The 23483-nt window shown below is 34.3% G+C and overlaps 1 protein-coding gene across 5 annotated transcripts; it reads right to left on the bottom strand.

Moving 5' to 3' along the window:
- Positions 1-8391: 8391 nt before the first annotated feature.
- On the bottom strand, positions 8392-22459 carry LOC135835402 (uncharacterized). 5 transcript variants are annotated; one of them, XR_010556878.1, is made up of 4 exons: positions 21846-22459; positions 19197-19296; positions 13974-14064; positions 8392-10733 (listed from the first exon to the last, which is right to left on the bottom strand). XR_010556878.1 is itself a non-coding variant. In XM_065349640.1 (3 exons), exons 1-2 carry the CDS (start codon positions 22234-22236, stop codon positions 19235-19237), a joined length of 414 nt encoding a protein of 137 aa, XP_065205712.1. In that variant the 5' UTR covers positions 22237-22458; the 3' UTR covers positions 8392-10733; positions 19197-19234. The 5 variants fall into 5 exon arrangements, 2 of the variants coding, with proteins under 2 accessions (XP_065205712.1, XP_065205711.1); XR_010556879.1 differs by having other exon boundaries at positions 19197-19257; positions 21846-22458; XR_010556880.1 differs by lacking the exon at positions 19197-19296 and having other exon boundaries at positions 21846-22458.
- Positions 22460-23483: the final 1024 nt, after the last annotated feature.

Below are 23483 nucleotides of genomic sequence, written 5' to 3'. Positions count from 1 at the left end.
AGATTTAATATTGTACAACAAATAGAACGAGAATATGTACAACTGATGCCTACACTTCTAGTAGGTCCACCTATCTTACCAAATTACATAAATATAATTTAATATTAGTCATTTGTGTCAGTTGTCTTACAAACTTTCATCAACATTCAACTTGAAATAACCGCTTATAACCCAATTACGAAAACTTTACGTTGTTCATCTTCAAACTCTAATTGAAAGACCTCTTCCCACTCGAATTTTCTAACAAACAATTTTCAAAGTCTTTTTCCTTTAAAAAAATGAGAAAATACACGTTCTCAAAATTAAAACGTACGACCTTCGCATCAAAGTTGCAGATGTACTCTAATGATGAGGGGGGGCAAGGGAGTCAAAAAGGTTGTTCATTTATACTTACCCTATATATTTTGAGCACCATTAAAATCATCAAAAACGAATCACCAATATAGCTTTATACATAGCTCGAAGGAAACAAGACCAACTTTAATTTTAATTAACGACAAATTAATTAAGAACTTACTCGACTTTCTATCATTTGTTTCTTCGCGTTTGAACAGCTAAAAAGTCAACTCTTAATCCAATTCAAAGGACGAGGCGGGACACCAAAACCATCTAGGTTTTTGGGTGAAAAATATAGAATCTAGGTATTCTTTTCCGTGGATAAAATCAACGAAAATCATTTTATTTTGTAAATTATGCAACAATGAAAAGAAGGAAAGAACACGGTAAAAAAATTAAATTAATGAAAACTGAGATAAGCACTTTCATTAATTACCTCATTGCATTGGTTCAATGAATCATATTACGAGCTGTCAACTTCAATTAAAAATATCAGCTAGGCTGGGGTTACCTTAATTATAAAAACGTCATAATTGAAATTACTACAACCCCAGATATAATAAATCATCGCGTAAATGGTTTTGGCGGACTTGTATATGAGCAATGAAAGTGCAAAGGGAAAGATGCTTAATAGAATTTATCGATTCGCGTTTAGGTATAAGCCTATACCTACCTAATGTTTGTTTGAAAACCTAATTTTTCTAGCTTGAAAAAAGAGTAAATGCTATTTAGTCTATTTCATTTCACTCGAGCTTTGAAAATTTTACCACGTTGCCAAAGGCACTAAAGGCAGGTAAAATATTCATAGAATATACCTACCTATTTTCGACTTTCCATGTTCATAAATTAATGTTGATGCTTATCTCACAATATCGATATTTCTATATGGGCCGCGAAGCGGCCAGGGGGCGTAGCCCCCTAGTTTCTATATATTTCTGTTGGGGATTAAGTTGGATAGGTATAAAAATGTAAAAATATGAAATATTATTTCAATTTCTGTATAGGTAAATCTCATTTCCTACCTTTCAATATTACACTCATTAAAATGCAAAAATTTTTCTTACTGCGTTAAGGAGATGCCTATACTCGTTTTGAGACAATTTTCAAGAAGAAGGAGTTCTCATTAAAACAAAAGTGAAATTAAATCGAACAGTTTCTACGTTTCATAGGAAATTAAAAGTCCTTCTACATTATGCTTCAATTTTCAAGTAAACTATACAATTTATTCATTTATAACGACATAAATAATTATTATAAAATTCTATTACGCTGTAATAACGCTCGCTATTGTTTCTTTATAGCGTTCATTAGCGTTGTCGTATATGATTTTCATTCTTCGTAATATGAGTTAGGTAATTTCAGAGGGAAAAAATTCAAGCTATAGAAATAACTGAGCACCATAGTGCACCTACATAGTTGTTTTTGTTTTGTTGCATTTTACGAGAAATAACGCCAACGGAAGAGTAGATAGGCTCTTAATTAATGTGTAGGTCTAGGTAGGTATTCGAGAGCTAATTCAATAAAAGAAAACTCCTCTATCGTGAAATTCCGACATGAAGAAGAAGAGAATGACGGATATCAAAAATATTACGGAAAATTTACAATGATCTTTGTCTCATACTAACTCGAATAATTTGATTTTATTTTTAATTTAATATTTAGAAGTAGGTAAGCAGTGTAAGCACATAGTTTGTCAAACGAGCCGCTTCTAATATAATTAAAAGGTAAATGGAATTTTCATATTAATTATCAAGGTGTTGATTATAATTAAGTACGAATAAAATCGCTTACTCGACGCACCTAATTGAAATTACCTAAGAATAATTTCATTTCTATACAGAAGAATAAAAGTCTAGTCTAAATTCTCGTGTTTCAAATTTAACGACCGACACGAGGTGTGAACTTCGGTATCGATTAGTTGCACTTGCAACGTTAAAAACTAACTCTATATTACTCATCGTTCGATTCTATTCGAAATTTTATCCAAAATAAACACTCGACCTAGCTACAAAGGCGAACACAATCTCTCGAATAAGTTTATTTTATTATACCTATTCAAAACCAATTTCCGAATTTACCTACACCAAAGGTTCCGGTACCCTTAGATTACATTGTATTGTATTGTACGTCCACCAAGAGGAACCTTTTAACGACTTTTTTATTTTTTTAAATAATCGAATACCTAATACAATCCATGTTATAAATCTTAACAACGGTTGTCATTTTGTGTTGAAGCAGGTCAGGTCTAGACATCCATTGAAATCGGCAATCACAAAAAAGGTACTCCCTGGTCCCTATAATGTTATGGTTTGGTTTATTCAGCAGCCAAAGCGTACGGTGTTATTGTCACGTACACAATTTGAAGAACACAGTGTTGTATAACTGGATTTTTTTCACTCGTGGGGAGGCTGGGTTGAATGTTGAATGAATTTGGTTTTCTTTGCGTGTGGTGGCTGGTATAGAAAGCAAAATAAATGAGCTGTTACCCTAGAAACGCGTGTTGAATTTGTAGGTTATTCCGTCGCACTGGCGAAATTTTATTCGTACATTTTGCACATAGAAATATCTATCTAGTACAGTATGAAAATAAAATTCGACCGCAGTTCGTTATCAGATTCGAGTAGCCTAATCGTGTTTCAATACTCTTGGGAATATCTAGTAAGAGTTGATGTACCGTTGTAGATGTTCATTTTCCTGTAGTTTCAAGTAAACTAAATAAGACACTTGATACGTAGTCGAGAGATCATTAGTGATAGCCGATAGGATAGCCATACTCTGTAAAGCAATGATGCTGATTCCTTTCCTTTTTGTTTATTAGGTACTTGATAGTGTTCGAAATCGAAGTTACTTGATACGAACATTGAGAAAGGGGACGAAGAACGTTACATTGTACTATGTACGTTTTGTGGTTACCTACCTAGGTATATCTCTATCGTATCTGTATTCATTGATTATTGTCTTTTTTCATCAATCTGTTGCATTGTAGGTCTAAGTGTAGGTATTTACTACGTACTTACCTCAATCTTCAGAATTCAGATTGAAAAAATAGCAATCATTCAACATTCATAATAAATGACAGAACTCAACTCACCTCTTGAGGTGTCACACTCCGATTTAAACGGGACCGTGATTTTTGGAAAGAGCCTAGTCTAAAACCCCCAAAACCAAATTTTCAGCTGCCCAAGTTCATTTTTCGATTTTTGGAGAATTTTTGAAAATTCAAAACTGACTGTTTTTGGCGATTTATGTTTTTTTAAAAAGTACGTACTTGATCTGTAAAAATGGTCAAAATAAGTCCCAAAACTAATATTAATTACCCAACCCCAAATTTCACCATTTCCAGCCATTCTGGAGCCTCCAGCACGATTTTTCAATTTCTCCAAAATTTTGAATTAGCTCCAGAAGACGTGAATATGAAGTTGGACAGCTAAAAATCGAGTTGTATATTACACTCGACCTGTTTAACGAGATTATCCACATTTAAGCCGATTTCGGGAGTGACACTTCAAAAGTGGTACTTTATGACCAGCTTTTTTCAAAATTAAAAAATCCAAAAAATCAAAAGATAAACGTTTGTGAGGAAATTCTTGAAATTTGTGCGAATCGCTGTATTTCTTCAAGAACCAACCCCCCGAGAGAAAATTCTACCACTTCCAGCTGTTTTGGAGCTAGAGTGACACCTCAAAAAACCACTTTTGAGGTGTCACTCTCAAAATCGGCTCAAATGTGGATAAACTCGTTAAACAGGTTGAGTGTAATATACAACTCGATTTTTAGCCGCCCAACTTCATATTCACGCCTTCTGCAGCAAATTCAAAATTCTGGAGAAATTGAAAATCGCGCTGGAGGCTCCAGAATGGCTGGAAATTGTAAAATTTTGATAGTTACGGACAAAATACAGCGATTAGAGCAAATTTCAAAAATTTCCTCACAAACGGTCATCTTTTGATTTTTTGGATTTTTTAATTTTGAAAAAAGCTGGTCAAAAAACCACTCTTGAGGTGTCACTCCCAAAATCGGCTCAAATGTGGATAAACTCGTTAAACAGGTCAAGTGTAATATACAACTCGATTTTTGGCTGCCCAACTTCATATTCACGCCTTCTGGAGCAAATTCAAAATTCTGGAGAAATTGAAAAATCGCGCTGGAGGCTCCAGAATGGCTGGAAATGGTAAAATCTGGATTTGGGTAATTAATATTAGTTTTGGGACTTATTTTAACCATTTTTACTGATCAAGTACGTACTTCTAAAAAAAAAGCATAAATCGCCAAAAACAGTCAATTTTGAATTTTCAAAAATTCGCCAAAAATCGAAAAATGAACTTGAGCAGCTGAAAATTTGGTTTTGGGGGTTTTAGACTATGCTCTTTCCAAAAATCGCGGTCCCGTTCAAATCGAAGTGTGACACCTCAAGAGGTTCCCTTGTTACATGCCTAAGTATAAGTAGTTCCCTGTTCCGGTGTGGCTGCGTACATGCAGTACCTACATATTCAGTACCTGGAACTACCTACCCGAAGACATACGGCCCAGCATCACGAGGCATAATATGTACATGATATTTTGGGACAAACGCCCCCCCCCCTCACCCTGCGGATCCGCTGGGACAACTTTTTTAGTTTTTTCATAAAGGGAATATCTTTTAAGGAATATTTTTCAGCAAAGTTACTAGAAAAAAGTTAGCCTTATTAACAAGATGACGCCGGTCATTTTTATTACTCTTATCGCACATTTTGCTTTCTAACATGCCAACTGCACAAAAATTGTTGAACTAGGCAAAGCTAGCAAAAATATATCACAAGCCAAAATTTAAAGTACAAAAGTGCATTTTTTCGATTTTTTGTGATTTTTTAAAAATCAAATTTTGGGCCAAAAATAAGGGGAAAAATTTAAATTTGAACAAATTGACCTAGAATTTAAAGCTGAAATTTGAGATACATCCTGTTTTCAACCTGTCAAATTGATCGGAAATCCAGCAGTTCTGTTTTGTTCTGTAGCCTCCAGCAGATATTTTTGAGACTAGAAATTTCACAAAAATTTTAGAAATTCCAGTTTTCCAAAAAACACGTTATAAAATCTGTTCAAATCATCTTAAGCTCGTATGCTTGAAATTGTAAAATGAAGAAATTCAGTGTACGCCCAATTTCTGACTTCTCGAGTCGATTACAGGTAGTTTCATTTCAAGTCGGTTTAAACCCTCCAGCAACTTTTTTAGAAATTCACATTTTCCCATTTAGTTTAATTTTGCAGAAATTTCAAGTTTCAAAAATCTGCTGGAGTCACCAGGAATCTCCAAAATGATTTTAACCTACCAGCAGTTGACTTAATAGAGTGTTAAAATGAGAGTGCACAGTGAGTATCGACTTTCCCATCTTCATTTGGTGAGAAAAAATCTGCTGGAGGATTTGGGTTTGGGAATTCCCAAAAAGTCGCTGGAGACTCTAAAACGACTTGAACCCAACTGCAAACGGCTTGACGGAAAGTTAAAATTAGAGTACAGAATGAATTTCAGATTTCCATCATTTGGTAAAATTTTGAGGAAATTTCAAGTTTCAAAAATCCACTGGAGGTTCCAGGAATTTTCAAAGGAGGCTTCAAAATGACTTGAGCTCACCTGCAGTCAACTTGATAGTGTGTTGAAATAAGAGTTCAGAGTCATTTTTGGCTTTCCAATTTCATTTGGTAAAATTTTATAGAAATTCCAAGTTTAAAAAATCTGCTGGAGGCTCCAAGAATTTTCTAAAATCCACTGGATGCTTCAAAACGACCTGAACTCACCTCCAGTTGACTCATCATGTTGAAATTATAAGGTGTAGAATACATTTTAGCTTTCCAACTTTATTTTTTTTGCAAAGTTTTGGGGTAATTTCTAGCTTTAAAAATCAGCTGGAGGCTCCAGAACTGCTCGAAACTGTTTCCTATCGATTTGGCAGGTCGAAAAATAGGTATATCCCAAATTTCAGGTTTTTAATTCGATTAAATAAAATTTTGATTTTTTTCCTCATTTTTGACTTTAATTTGATTTTTTTAAATTCGCCAAAAATCGAAAAATGCACTCTCGCACATGAAATTTTGACTACTGGTGATGAATTAAAATAATCATCATAGGGTGTTCCCTTTAAGAAAAAGTTGTCCCTGATAATTGCAGGGAGGTACAATTTTTCCTATTGCCATAATTATGACGGACTAGAAGAATTTAGTAGGTAGGTCTAAGTACTTAATTTGCAAGCGTTGAGTCAGCTATACCTATATGGACAAAAACGCTGAAAAATTGCTCAAATAAAGCAATAAATTTTTTTAAAAAATCTCTCTCTTACAGTCTTTCTCAACCATTGCGTAGGTAAGAACTAAGAAATGATCCTGATTTGGCAACACTGCAGTCTGTTTTTTTTTTAAAGATAAATATCGCGATTGACCTTTCTAGTTCATTTTTCCCCTTGAAAATTCCATTAAATTATTCTCGTATTAGAAGTTAGAGGTGTTCTCCGCTGTCTTCAATGATTTTCATCGTACTTTAATTGAATATTGATGATGGAATAGGCTGTAAAAGTTGAGTAGGTAAAAGTAGATGGCAATTTTTAAAGTAACGTCTAGACATCAATCAATTTCATTCGTTACAGAGGAAAATCAATACTATTACACAGTCCGAAGAAACTTGAGAAAAATTGATTGGATTTAGTCTTTTTAAAGACGTGAAAAGCATTCATTGTTATTTTGAGATGCCATATAAGTCCATGCTATACCTATCCGTCATTTTATTTTAATTTTGCACAGAATGAATGCAACTATTATTCCATCAAGATATACCTTACCTACATATACTTTATTATACCTACCTGTGGATAACGACAAATGACAGAGCTGTATCCAAATCTAACGATGATATAATAATGAGAGAATGACAAATCCACACAAGGAGATACCGACGTACCTACTTGAAATAATAAAAAGAAAATCCTTTATAATCATATTTACCTAGCTTACTTAACTCGTGTTTATAAATCTCGAAGAAACGATTATGTAGGTACGAAATTATCAGAAAATGTCAGCGGTTATTAATCTCTGTTTGTATACAAATCGTCGAACGTCGATAATGCAATTATAAATTTGCACCTCGTCGCCGGTCGTCTCGTAACATTGAGACAAATATTGATAACGATATTTACGACGTACCTCAACCTACCTGTACCGATCTAAGAGTCTGAGCTTGAGCTATAATATAATTAATAATCACACCTGATAGACGTGCAGAATATTACATATATCGTTAAAGTACGTGCATTCTAACACCTGCAAGTACTCAGGTTCTCTTATTCGTTGCCTTGTATAATAACCTTCGACAAGGTCGCAGAACATTTTCATAAACTTGAATAAATAAAAAAAGTAATTTTTCCAAAAAGCTGAAATGAAATTTCTTGCAAACGTCTTTATTCTTTTCGTTAGCCTCGTCACGGCTTGTTCGCTCGGCTTATTAAACTTTCGTGGTATATGAAGTGAAATAACAACGCCTACGAATACAATCTTGAGCTTACCTATCTGTATAGTTAGGTACGTGTCGCGAGAGAGTAGTTTATTAGATTTTTTCCTATAGAGTAACGTTGCTTTTTGACAATATTGGCACCGAAGGTTTCAATATTTACTTGATAACATTTAAAATACACGTCAATCTATCTACGTAGGTATTTGTAGCTCTATAAAGTTGAAAATAACATCGGAAGAATGGAGATGAAATTTAGTGCTATAGAAAAATCAATCATGTCTTAGAGAAGGTGTTTCAAAGATATAGGTGTATGATATTATTTTGTTTTTTCGACGACAATGTTGGAATAGATCATTTTCCAAGAGTACCGAAGACCTACTCGTACTACTCAACTTCGAGACGTAAATAGGTGAATTTTTTCCATCGAGAAATCAATACTTACTCCAAAGTCAAGCACAAACCACCAATATCAAGGCTTCGAGTTACTTTGCGTTTTGTTTACGTATCAAAGTTTTGTATTATTGAAAGAACGAATTTGTTTAGAATAAAAACACTGGAGTAAAAAGTAAACCACCGAGTACAGTAGTGAATATTTATTTTTCAACGAAATTACAGTATAAAATTTAAATTATAAAAACCGGCGTGATATAAAATTATACAATAAGAGAAAATCTGAGAAATTCTCTCAAGACTATCAAATAAATAATATAATGTAAATAAATAAAATGATAAAATTTCTCATCGCTGATTACAGGGTGTCCAAGAATAAATTTTTTCCTATTTTGGTTTATATGAAAACAATCAAAATCCCTTCTTCTTGGACACCCTGTATGATTGGGTCAAAAAAGAAAACAAAATGGAATGCTTTAACTCAATTTTTTCTGATATTGTGATGCGATATAAAGATACATTCGAATAAAAATTTGAAATTTATTATAGCTTTTTTTAGACTTTCTCAGAATTTATTTTTCCGTAACTAGGTATAACAAAAAAAAATTCAAAAACCTAACATAAATGTAATCTTATTACAATACCGGTAAACTGAAAACATTAAAGCATAGGTAAGCGTATACTTGATAACATATTAATGTATAATGTGATTTTATACGTTATTAACAAAAAACAATGCACGATATTCTATTTCAATGTTATTCGTAATATATTTTTTTTTTCATCACAGCAATAAAAATATAATAATGATAAATTTACGACTGCGTTGTGTAATTTTTTTTTTGTTTGTTTTCGATTGAGCATCACATAATATTGAATTTGTATCTTATACTATCCAGTAGCTCGCGTTCTATTCTCATCTAACAACAATTTTAAACCCAAAAATCACTCTAAAAATTCTAAATCGACCGTCTCGTCTTCAGCTTATTAGAGAACAGGCAACGAAAAATTTTATCTAAACAAAGAAACATATATAGAGAGAGAGAAAGAAAAAAAAACGCGTTCTTCAATGAAAATATTCAACACGATCGAACGTTGACCTAGGCATGGAAAAATTCGCACGTGTTACCTCCTCCTACATCCGTCGATCGTGTGTAAATGTAATTTATGCAAGATCACGAAAATTAACGGTTATTAGATAACCGTGTCCTTGAAGCCTATCGCCCGACAAATGTTTATAAAATATCGAAAGGAAAAACATTTTGGATATAATTTCGTCAAGTATACTACACACACGTGTCTACACTTTTATCATCAGAAAGAATCGTTTAAGCTTCGATTTTCAATTACGTGCGAATATTATTGTCGTCGAAGACGGCCGAGGAAAAAAAAACCGGTCGATACGTTTCAAGCAAAATTTTCGAAATCTCGTATTCAAAAAACGCAAAAATAGAGAAAACGGAGTAATACCGTTATCACAATTAAACAAAGAATTTTGCTGCATTATCACAGTACCATTTGGTTGATTTTTGATTAAAATTAGAATTTTAACTAACACTTTCACTAATATAAAAACAGAGAACAAGAGAGAAGAAAATAAAGAAAAATTGCGAGGAAAATACAAATATTTACATGCGGTTTTTTTTACGTTATTATTGGGCTAATTTCGTTTATTTTTTTTTTTTTCGTTTGGCTTTAGTTCAAAGAATGACGGATAATTATCCGTTTTTTAAATAAGGCGTATAATTTAAATAGGTATATATTTTGGAAGAAGAAAGAATTAAGTACCGAAAGACTATTAAAAAATGATTCTATTTTTGTTAATTGTAATTTTGCACCGGTTATTACAGAGTAATATAGGTAATATTGTACCTCAAAATGAAGTACAGAGTCCAGAGATAGGTAGATAATGGTGTTCTGCATCGTCTCGCTCCTCGCATCCACACACATCAGCAGAATTTCAAACCATATAGTACGAGTAGCCATAAAATGCATTTATATAGATAGGTAGATGATACACGAAACATGAAAAAAGCTCGCTAATATCCGTAAAAATTTTAAACACTGATTCTTTGCGAAAGTACAACTCTTGAAATGTACTTCACCGTATACTTTATACAAAAAGGCAGTGTTTACGCGCGATTCGAAAATTTGATTCCAGCAAAGCACCTTAGTACTGATTAAATGCATAAATCGATTTTAAGAAAAAAAAACGATCCACGATGATCTGGTTCTGGTATCGTTTTTTTCTTCGCATCTTCGGTCGTCGTACCAATAATGACAGCAGCAACGCCTTCTCATCATCTTTTGATGTGTTCGGAAACCGTATGTCATCGCATCGGTCCCGGATACGAACATATGACTCTGGGTTCGGATCTATGACGTCTTCTAGCTGCGCTAGGAACTGAGAACGAAGTTACTGGAGATCGATGTAGTGAGGTGCTTTTGCTGAGGATATCATGCTCCTCTTTAGGTATATCTCAGGATCTCCTCCTAGCTGCGTCAGCAGAACTCAACGTCGAACTGCTTCCTGTAAAATAATAAAATAATCGGTATTATTTACCAATAAGCGTTAATTTCATCGATATATATATATGGCCTGAAAATGGAATGGGAAATACATAACATTATAAATAACCTATCTTATAGTTATATAGAAAAATAACACGTAACAATAGAGAGAAAAAAAATCGTAGGTACACAACATAATAACGCGCGCAGAATTATTTCTAAAGCTGTAACACTCGCCGAGTATTAGCGAGCGAGCTCTTTTCCATGAATATTGTTAGATGAAATAGGATTACTTTAGCCGATAAACCGATGCGATGAAGAGTAAACATTCGATGAAATGTAGTTCTATCTATCATTTTTCCTCAACAGTTGGCCTACGTAACGACTTGTCTTTTTTCTACATCGACTTTAATCTTGCGTAGCTGCATTCCATTTCACTTGCAGTATACCGAACAGTGTTTTATTCTTATCGCAGAAATAGTAGATACTTCATTCCTCTTATAAAGTGGCCTTTCATCCGTAATAAGATGTAATGCAAACTGACTTTTCTTCTGATTCTCGAAAGCAAGTTGGTATACATTCCAAAGCTCGCTCTTATGCTACGTCAAACAACCGTATACAGTCATTTCATCACCGTGATTCTAACTGGAAATTCAATTTCCAATCTTCCACAGTATAAGATTCTACAGTCACATTAAATATCTTCCGAATGTGTCACAAAGATGTTACTCGATGCTTTAGAAAACTTTACATTGGGTAATGCTGACAAAACTTTCATTTCTTTGTGCACAAACTTGAGACTATGTATGTAGTTGTAGTAGGTACGACAAGTTTGTACGAAAGCATCGTTCTTTTTCTCTTCTAAAAGCTATTCCATTACATATTTCGTAGGAAAATAGCTCGTGCATAATGAAACTTCGAATTTACATTACGGCGAGTGACTTGTTGAGTTGTTGATCGATTATCTTGTCTTCATTTTTAATTTTGTCCACGTTTTGTACAGGTACCTACGTGTGCGAGTGTTCGGCGGTGATCGAGTGACTGTAGCTTTTGATCTGTAACATCATAGATATAAACTCACAGAACAGACACTTTTCCACCAATTTGAATTACTCGAGGACGAGGACTCGAGGAGTCAGCGTAGGGGTCCATTTCACACCCTGTTGATCCTCTGGGACAACTTTTTTCTTCAAGGGGAGTGCTGGGGAACCTCAAAAATAAATTTACCCTAGGTACAAAATGGCGGCCATTTCAAGGTGTCTACTAAAATTTGATATTCAAAAATTAAAAATCACAACTTTTCGCGATCTTCTTCGTTCTTCACGACTTTTTTCTCAGCAGTCAGTCTCAGTACCCCCCCCCCTCCTGCCATTTTGTAACGAGAAAAAAACAGGGTTTCCAATAAAGCTCGCAATTTTAGGAGGATGAATCGGAACCGCTTTTTTTTGTGATTTTCTGATTTTTGGTAAAAATCACGACTTTTTGCGACCTTTTTTCGCGACTTCGCGACTTTTTTCTCAGTAGTCAGTCTCAATACCGTCTCCCATTTTGTAACGAAAAAAGAACTGACTGGGTTTCCAATAAAGCTCACACTTTTTAAGAGGATGAATCGGAACATTAATTTTTCGCGACTTTTTGCGACCTTTTCTTACGACTTTTTGCTCAGTTGTCACTTGTCAGTCTCAGTACCCCCTCCCATTTTGTAACAAAAAAAACTAGGTTTCTAATAAAGCTCACAATTATTAGGGGGAGGAATCCAGACAATTTTTCACGACTTTTTAGTGATTTTTGGTAAAAATCGCGACTTTTTCTCAAATTTCGCGATCTTTCTTCGCGACTTTTTTCTCAGTAGTCAATACCCCCCCCCCCCATTTAGTAACAAAAAAACCTGGATTTTCAATAAAGCACACACTTTTTAGGAGGATGAATTGGAACAATTTTTTGCTACTTTTTTTGTGATTTTCTGATTTTTGGTAAAAATCGCGACTTTTTGCGACCTTTTTTGCGACTTTTTCCCCCTCTCCATTTTCTAACGAAACAAAAAACTAGGTTTCTAATGCTCACAATTTTTAGGGGGAAGAATCGAGACTTTCTTTCGCGACTTTTTCACGACTTTTGCGATCTTTTCACAACTTTCGCGATCTTTTCACGACTAACGGGTCTGCCAAAATCACAGATTTTGTTTTCTAACGCGAGGCAAAATTTTTGAACTGTAAATCTGAATTGAAAAATATACTTATCAGCAGCTAAAATTTGGGGTGCTTGAATGCATTTTTTCCAATTTTTGGAAAATTTTAAAAAATCAAATTCCGGCCAAACATTTTAAAAAAATCAAAATTTAACCAAATTGTCCTAGAAAATTGAAACTTTGGATGATTGGAAACGACTTCAAACCGTTCTGAGCAGTTCTGGAACCTCCAGCAGATTTTTGAAATATGAAATTTTCATAAAATTTTACCTAATAAAATTAGAAAACCCACATTCACTTGGCAGCCTAATTTCAACGTGCTGAGTCGACTGGAGGTGGTTTCATTCAAGCTGTTTTGAGGCCTCCAAAACGACTTTTTGGAAACTCCAGATCCCCCCCCCCCCAACCGTCATAAAACCTGTGCAAATTAACTTTTGCACCCATGCTCACGATTGGTGCTTGTCAGTGACCCATCTGACCAATTACACGCCTTTTTTGAAATAGAAATTTTCTCTAGAACTCTCCCTTCGAGAGAAAAGTTGTCCTGGAGGATCAACGGGGGGTGCAACAGACTCCTACATTAGCTCCTCAACTTGATCATTCGATCCTTATCAAGCTTTTGCTCCTTATAAATCTTCTCATTTATGACATCACAGATGGAAACTTATAGAACATGCACTTTTCTTTCAACTTCGGTTCATTCAACTTTTTACCCTTTTGGTAACATTTCTCTACTTTTCTCTCCAACTCAGCACTTTCTAACTCTTTTCCAAACTCTTTCCTCATACACTCAGTCACATCAGTAGGTACTCTCACATTTCTCATACTTTTTGCATACATACAACTTCATTAACCTCACATATCACAACCTACCTAACCATTATTCACACTCAATTACACAGGCGAAACGTTAACAATATTTGAAGAACAAAAAAAATTGTATTACAACTACGGTGATAATAGTGACTACAGGACTACTACAACATCCAACAACCGTAACAATTATGTGTGAAATGAGCTGCAAATAAACAGAGAGAGAGAATGTTTCGTACTTGTTATCTTTTTACATACCCTTATAAAATTCATTCGTTCCTAATCGACGTGTCACGGACAACCTTTAAGTATTGCTATAACTTTCCATTCATGACGGGCTAAAGCGATCCTAAATAAGAAAAAAAACGCGCTATGCTTAAAATTAAGGAAAAAATATTAGCACAACATATAAAACAAAATAAAATTTTCCTCTCTCTTCGCCTCACAATGCTCCTTTTTCATCAACTATCTCTCAATCTTTCACACGCCTTAGAAAGGTATAGCTCACCCTAACACACGAATCGGATTCACGAGATAATAATATAACTCGAAACGATTAACAAAGGCTAAAATAATTTTCAGAATAGCCGAAAGATAAAAGTAGTACACAATTGTTTTAGAGTCTCAAAAGGGCCTCGTTTTATAATCGTTTCGTTTACAAACAACACAACAGGCACATATAAATAAGTTTTTCAACCATTAGTGATCGTTTCAGTAATCGTTCAGCGTTAAAGGTTACGTACCTCCCTACATGAAAAAAATAGCGATAAAGCGGTAAAAAAAAAATTATTCACGTCACTAGTTACGTTATTCATAAATGATGATTTTTTTTTTTATAAAGCGTTTAGTTGGAAAAAAGTGTTTAAAAAAGGGACTCGATAAAAAAGTACAAGTGTACATAAATGATAAAATTACCTATACATAAAAACATAGTAGTCTAAGCATCGGTTTACATTTATTAATTATTACGTCGAGTCGATCTATAAATAAAATAAACCTATAGAAAAAAAAATTGGTGAAAACCTGTAGAGGCCACTTACACGTGCCATAACACTCGGTGTTTACATTCGCACCAGGTCTCTAGCCTAATTACCTCGTCAGCGATTATTCATTCCCCTCTTGACATCTCCTACACACATAGCCATGTATCAAATTAAAAATCCAAATAAAATTGCAAATACTCCACCTGCTGCCTCTTATGTTGTTAGCATTCAGCACTTTCTCATACATAATACACGCAGGAAATGCGAAAATCAAAACTGCAAACGAGAATTATTGTTTGAATTTTTCAAAGTATAGCATAAAAAAAAGTATTAAACAATCAATGGCACACACTCTCACACACACAAGGAAAGAGAACCTAAATCGTTGATTAAATCTGCAATACCTCGTACTCGTACATGATTAATGACTCAGCACTCATTACAAAACGAGGGCCCATAGCTTACACAACATTCACTCTCATTTATGGTACAGAAATAGGCAGAAAATTTTCCATCAAGTACGAATCGATGCTTAGACTATTTGCTTTAGCTTCTTATTTATAACTACTCAGAGAGAGAAAGATCAAACGAGAACAAAACCATGCCAAAATGAGGCCGAATTTATTAAACGTATATTTGGAATACGATTAGCATAAAGTTGAGCATGAATATGGCATGTAGATTAGCTTGACAATGTTTTCATCGTTTTAATAAGCTGAATTTAGCCAAGTTGATTCGGTATTTCGCTCTGAGTAGTAATCAAAGTGTAAGCTAACTAGGATATAACTTAATTTAAATATCTATAGTCGGTTAAGTTGCAAGTTTGATCAAAGTCGAGTTCAGAAATAGGTAAAATTATGCTTAAAATTATAGGTATACCGAGCTAAAGTACGTTATGTATGTAAAATACGAAGAGCATGCAAAATGAGAACTGCGCGAGAGTTTCGGGGAACTGGGGAACTTATTAGACATATTATAGTTTCTTAATTAACCGTCAAAGGATATATCTTATACCATCTATGTACTAGGTAAACTCTTCCTATACATTCTATAACTTAATATAACAAACGAGGAACACGAATCGTATACTTTTTACAATGTCACGCCATCATACACCCCTATCCACAAAAGTTTAACCACTTTTACAATATGCAACGTCACAACAACGGTCAATGCCATACAAATAAAGTATACGTTTCGTGCTCTGTTATCGCAGCATAGACTAGCTATAGGCACTGCATAAGCCAGAGAAGGAACATCACCACGCGACCAGGCTTCGTACAGCTTTGCGAGCTGACCTTACTTAAAGTTGGTTCACTTCCAGTACACTGCGTTCAACGTTGCCAACAAAACTTTATACGTTCGCGATTGCAATCTGAATACACGTAACTGTGGCCAAAATTATACAGAATGACTGCTGTGGCGGAGGAGTTATTCTAGAATCATCTACAATACTACATCACACAGTCAGCAATACATCATTTTTAGAGCTCTACATACACAGTACACACAGTCGCCTACATCTTGCTGTACGAAAGCTGGTCCACGCACGTAATACAGATGTTCCATATCACTGCTTCCAAGAATTAGTTGAACGAATGCAGCGATAAAGTTACGTAATGCTTTCTGGTACTGCAGCTCAGGTAGTGGTGAATAATGGTTGTTCGTCATATGGTAAATAAAGTGGTTCATAAAGTCATCAAGTAGTCAAGTACCCACTGTAGTTAGTTGGCAAGATTAACGTTTTGGACTAACAAGTGACCAGTGGGACGTTGACATTGTTGGTACTTGGTGGCACAAGGCACAACACAATAAAATCAAATAGCAATAATCCAGACACGAGTAAATTTTTAAAAATCGTGAACCGTTAATCGTGCTTCGCATGGCTGGTAATTTTCCATGAAAGAGTGTATTGTTTAAACGATAAATGAAACCGAAATGTCAACACGAATATGTGTGCTGGTACTGGTACCATTGTATAAGGCAATGTCACGACAAAGATTATATTTAGTGAAAACAAACAATCTTTGAAGCTGATGGCCTGATGGGACAAGATTACAAGAATCATGAAATTTTCCACATGCATGATACCACTTTATTAGTCCACGTGGACGAACGAATGTCTAAAGATTCAGATTTGATTTGAATGTGAAATCCAACTTCTCATGACAAAAACACCATTTTCTGTTGAGAACACAATTTTTCATTTATTTCTACTGTTTGGGCTCAAGATTTGGAGAATTCTTGATCTGATAGATCAAAATTATCAATGGAACTGGAGTTCTTAGTTGCTTTTCCTTGCTGTATACCCCTTGAAAAAAAATGAGCTAAAGAAGCTGTGATTTTATCTTCAAATTATGGAAGAAAGTTATTTTTCATGACTCATAGTGAAGCACATTCTAGAGTGTTCAGTTGTCCCAAATTAACAGTTGAAATTTGGCACAAAGAACTGAAATTCTGAAGGGTTGTTAACCCAAAACAAACCTGAAACCAGAACTGCTTCAAATCAAATTCAAATTATAATCCAAATTGAACTGAAATCCAACCCACCATAATTGCCCAAAACCCGAAATTAAAATGTAACCTGAATCCAAACTCTCAATCCGAAAGCAGAACCCAAACTGATTCGAATCATTTTGGTTTAAGATTTTTGGAAATGAACCCAACTCAAAAAAAAATTTCATGAACCTAATACCGAAACCGAACCTGAAACTACAAAATTTTGAGTAATCTCAACGTTATACCTCATCCTTTCCCCGCCCTTTTGTAGTCCTGACTTTGACCACGTGGATTTTCGCGCCTTTTTTCAAGATTTTCAAATCTGCGACATCACTGAACCAAACAAAATCTATTTAAGAGGATGAAATGAAATTCTGAGCATTGATTTAGATGATCAAAATATGTTTTTTGTTTGAATTTGGCTTTTTAGCTCTTTCTCATCATTAACCTGACTTAGAACTGACCACGTGGATTTTCGCGCCATTTTTAACTGGCTTCAAAAGTTTTCAAATCTGTGACATCAGACATCACTGAACCTAACAAAGTCTATTTAAGAGGATGAAATGAAATTCTGAGCAACGATTTAGATGATCAAAATATGTTTTTTGTTTGACTTTTTAGACCTTTCTCATTTTTAACCCGACTGAGAACTTACCACGTGGATTTTCGCGCCATTTTCAACTGGCTTCAAAAGTTTTCAAAGCTGTGACATCACTGAATCTAACAAAGTCTATTTGAGAGGATAAAATGAAATTCTGAGCAACAATTTAGATGATCAAAATATGTTTTTTGTTTGAATTTGGCTTTGTAGGCCTTTCTCATTCTTAACCCGACTGAGAATTGACCACGTGGATTTTCGCGCCATTTTCAACTGGCTTCAAAAGTTATCAAAGCTGTGATATCAATGAATCTAACAAAGTCTATTTGAGAGGATAAAATGAAATTCTGATGTTTGAATTTGGCTTTCTAGACCTTCCTCATTCTTAAGGCAACTGTGAACTGACCACGTGGATTTTCGCGCCATTTTCAACTGACTTCAAAAGTTTTCAAAGCTGTGATATCACTGAATCTAACAAAGTCTATTTGAGAGGATAAAATAAAATTCTGATGTTTGAATTTGGCTTTCCAGACCTTCCTCATTCTTAACCCGACTGAGAACTGACCACAAGGATTTTCGCGCCATTCTCAACTGGCAACTGGCTTCAAAAGTTTTCAAAGCTGTGACATCACTGAATCCAACAAAGTCTATTTAAGAGGATGAAATGAAATTCTGAGCAACCATTTAGGTGATCAGAATATGTTTTTTGTTTGAATTTGACTTTTTACATCTTTCTCATTCTTAACTTGACTGAGAACTGACCACATGGATTTTCGCCCCATTTTTAACAGTCCTCAATTTTGTGTTTTCAGTGAACCAAGAGAGTGAAATTCTGCATAAAGATTTGAAAACTGGCCTTCATCATCTATCAGAACTCCAGTCCATAGTTTAAATCTATTGTTTCGCCAGAATTATGTCAATTCACCACAATATTATCAACCACTATCCTTTGTGAAATTGCAAACTTGCAATTTCGAGCCACATGCCAAGCATTCAATGTACTTATCGCTTATCCACAGACGGTTAATTAAGAAAACTAATACGTATAAAGTCTTAAATGAAAAAAAAACAGCTATTCATAATAACAAAATTGAAAAAAAAATTGCTCGCATATAAGTAATAAACCGTAACCAGCAAAAATGATTCACGAACAAAGGGGGCTAAAAGGTTACATTATTTTTTCGCTATGTTGATCTAACCGAAAGTGCACGTTATTGTTAATGTTTTGTTAATCCCATGTGTTTTTTTTTTAACTACATGGTGGGAACAAGTTGAAAAACCTGACTGGCGCCAAATTACAACATCAGGAAATGACAATCACAATGCAAAAAATTCGTCCTCTTCTCACATTTTATATTTAAATTTACTTGAATTAGAAATTCGGTAAGCGGCAGGACTTACCTTCCAAACCGAAAATAATTTTAATGAACGGGGTTCCGTCAGAGATACAGCGATAATACCACTGAAAAGTATATTTATAAAAAATATAACCGCAAACAATCTAACAAAACAACACATACACATATAATTTTATATACATGTACATGAAAATAACAAAATTATAGAAAATTTTTTCGCATTACATTAATTTATTAAGTGAATTATAAAAAGAAAGAAATCCACCCCAAATAAGTACGTTACTCATTGAAACGTCTGCAGTGGCGGAGTCATAATACCTCCTAAGGCGTACACCATCACCACCTCATCATCGTCGCCTCGCGGTTCTCTCTGAATCCGCCACTGCAGTCGTTGAGAATTTATTATTAATTATTCGTCTTGTCTTTTTTTTTTTAATTACCCCATTTGAACCTATACTTTTCTCACTTTTGTTCCAAGACGTACCCAATTGATTCGGGCAACATGATTGAAAGTTTTGAAATACATCGAGTAAATTCGTTCAAAATTGGTTTTTTTTATTTCAATTTTTGAATTTTGTAAATTCCCTATATCGTATGGGTACGTCGTGTTTTGTTTGATCACTTCATACCATGATACCTACACTTTCAGAGTAACGAAGGCTCCTTCAGAAAGTAAATTTTCATGTTACGAGTATATCGATGATGAGTTAATTATACACTTGGAGGAATAGGTTACAAGGTAGAGGTATTTAAGATCCATGATAAGTGAAACACCTTTGTTGATTAGATGAACTATAAATGAGTCAAAAGCACCGAGGGGCCATGAATCCATCTCACATACAAGCTGTAAATTTCCTCTATTTCGAAGACCTCGTTCGATTCACACCTCATAAATGATACTTTCAACTCATCACTTCGCACTAATCAGCAATCCAGCTCATCCAATATGGGTAAAACAACTCACTTTCTCATGCAACATTTACACTCATTCTGTCATTCACTCATCAACAACTAACAAGAAATACGATCGTATTGAAACCGAAGGTCAAAAGCAATAGGGAAATGAAACATACCGAATTACAAATGATTGTTACACATGTAAGATACGAGTACCTAACCAGTAACTATACCTATTACTTATGTGTACATAACATATTAATGTATAGTAAGGATTCCACACACACACACACACACACGCATTTCAACGATCGATGAAATCGATAATAACAGCTGTAACGTACAGTACGATGGATTGGATTGGATCTTAATACCTCTACACCGATTACTCGATACTGCATTCAAAAATAATACCAAAATGAATTTCAAATCGAGGGGAAATCATTTCTAAACGCATAATCTAGTAATACATTCGAGTAACCGTTTCCCCAAAGTGTTACTGAAGAATCCTAATCCTCATGTTAATGACCTAACCTCAAAAAGAGCTTCAGTTTTGTCCTATTTAACAGGTAATCATTACAAGTTGTGCACACACGTCGAGAAGTGAGAACTTATCAACGTGGTAAAAATGTCGCACAATAATTTGCCCATCGGCATGATTAAATATCGTGAAAACAGATGGCTCGTGAATTCACATCCGTTACAAAAGGGGACGTCGAGTAACTGAAGCTCTTTTCGATTTCATGCTCTAACGTATTTTTAGACGAAAATGAATACACCTAGAAATTACTGCTGCAAATGCAGTTAGTAATGACTTAACTATATGAAAAAAAAAAGTTATAACGATAAGCGTTTGGTATTCTAAAGCTAAGAAAGCGCAATCTACAGCTGATGTTAAATGATACTCGCTGATTCATTAGTAATTAATTAATCATCGTCTGAGTATTCAAGTTTTAACTTCGGTTCGTCTACAAATGTATGTAAATAAAATTGGAGGGAATGGAATAGTAACACGTGTATTTTTATCACCAGAGCGAACGTGATTGGTGTTTGGTGATGAATGTGTTTGGTAAAGTAAAATAATTCCTATCCAAACTAAATAGGTAGATAAACCACCACAAAATTTTTAAAATAAAAATTTGTTGAAAATAAAATTTCAATAATTCTAAATTACTTTAGAATTTGAATAATTTCCAATCAAATCAGGAAAAGAATAAGGAAAGAAAATTTAGTTTAGTTGGAACTTGGAAGTAGTTCAATTTCAGAAATGAATCACTCAAGCTTTCAACTAGGTAGTCAATGAGTCAAATAAATACTGATAGAACAAAAAAATCAGACAGATATTTTTAAACGTCAATAAATCAGCGAGCAACATGATCAAGTATTACATCTTAAATTAAATAAATTAAATAAATATTTTAAAATGCATTCGTGACAATTCAACATTTTTTCTAAAAAATAATAAAAAAAATTTTGAATTCCAAAATTGAAAAATGGTAATTTTTGAACTTTTAAAAAAAACTCAAAAGTTATCAACAAATGTTACCACTGATGCAACGAAAAAAAATTTTGAATCATCAACAATTGCATTTTTTCCCCTGAAAAATGATCGATTTCGACTCAACCACTTTAACTACGTTAAACTTTGCAATTTTCACCCACAACACAACAAAGGCCCAAAAAAAACACTCTGAAGTAAAAACCCGCCCAAAAAACTAACGTAGGAAATATATGAGGAGTCGAAATCTTATCAGAAAAATATTGATAAAATAGTAAATAAAATTTGATAACTTACCACTGCTAACAGAGTCTTTTGATTTTAACGATCTTTTTAATTTGTCTACCAATTTATTGTGAAACATCGACAACGAAGACGTCGAATTGGATTTTGGCGGCGATGGTGAATTCGATTTGCTGGGTGATTGTAAACTCGAGTGTGATGTTCTCGACGAATTTCTGGAGAACTGCCTGCATGACATGGCCGAAGGTACGGATCTGTGAGCTGGAGATCCGACCAGAAAATCGCTTCCAGGAGAGGTAGATAAACTTGGTCCTTCGGATTTAGAGCATTCGGAGATTTTTCGGCTGCGGCAAGTTTGAGGATTCGAGCAATCGGAAATACGGCGTGATCGATTCGACTTGTAAATATTGTAGTCGTTTTTAACAACCGGCATCATAAAAGCCATTTTTAAAGTTTTATTTTTTTTTTCAAAAAAAACGTAAGTATACTTAAGACGATAAAAATATTGAAACAAATTTAACTGAATAGAACTGTAAACGCAACACAACTTTCACTGAACGATATCAAGCTTGAACTGTGGCACCTGGCACGACAAACTATACGTTACACTCAAGTACAGAAAAGTTTCCCATTGATATTGATAGCGAACTGCGGACGGGATTAGGGGTCGAGAGCAAAGTTGATTGAGTGCGGTTTACGGGAATACCAGGCTATGGTGGGGGAAGAAAAAAACCGGGAAGTGATGACTCGCGAGTAGGGGATTCTAGAACGAACGAGCCCATCCGCGAGCCTTCGATTTTACAGTGATGCAGACTGCCAGAGATTCATTTCCCTTTTTCCCTGATCGAAGTTTATTGGAAATTTGCCAACGTTGCATGCGTCGCTTTTAGAATATCTGGCAACTTTTTACTAGTTGTAGATGGCAGCAGCTTACGGACAAGTTGCACTATCACTTTCAACTATAGACAGTGTAGAGGAAGACGAAAATCTAGCACTTTCAGAAACGTCAGTAACGACGTCGCCGCCTTATAGAGAGCGCTCGCGGCGAAATGCGCGTTACTCTCTCGCAACATTATAGGGAGTTTTATATGAAACACACATTGTACACGATCAATTTTTTCATTTTTTTATGCTAAAAAATTTTTTAGGACAATTTTTTTTTGAAATAAATGATTTTTAATGTTTTTTAAATTCCTTTTACATAAATATGAGCCATGAAATCGGAAAATTGAAACATCAGAGGTAATTATTTTTACAATATAGTAATATAGAAATATATGCTCGTAAGAATAAATAATAATAAGTGTAAAATGATCGATCAAATTATTATTTTATATTTTTTTGATTTTTTTCATCGTAATAGAGAAATAAATAAATTCAGTTTCTCATTTCTTACCTTTTTTTCCTAGTGATATTTCAGTACATGATTAAATATGTACCTACCTATACCTAATACTTGAAATGAAAATAACAATTTCTCATAGTTTTTGCATATTTTATTTTCATTTAAATTTTTAATTCATTTACTTTACAACAGAAATGAAAATTTGAAAAATAATAATTTGATCAAACAAATTACCTATATTTTTATTTTATTTATTGTTATATTTCTATAATATTGTAAAAAAAACATCGGAGCTAGCATTCGGACGTAAGTTTTTTTATATAATGAAAATACTTACCTCCGAATGC

The sequence above is a fragment of the Planococcus citri genome, chromosome 2 (genome assembly GCF_950023065.1).
Source record: "Planococcus citri chromosome 2, ihPlaCitr1.1, whole genome shotgun sequence".
Taxonomy (NCBI): domain Eukaryota; kingdom Metazoa; phylum Arthropoda; class Insecta; order Hemiptera; family Pseudococcidae; genus Planococcus; species Planococcus citri.
Note: the sequence above shows the minus strand (reverse complement) of the source record. Positions and strands in the feature narration are given on the sequence as shown.

Bases quoted from the DNA above. Each gene is read 5' to 3' on its own strand.
- LOC135835402 (XM_065349639.1), bottom strand. From the start codon at position 22,236: ATGGCTTTTATGATGCCGGTTGTTAAAAACGACTACAATATTTACAAG. The intron at 10,734-21,845 runs GTAAGTTATCAA...ATTATTTTACAG, and splicing joins AAAAGACTCTGTTAGCAGTG to GAAGCAGTTCGACGTTGAGT.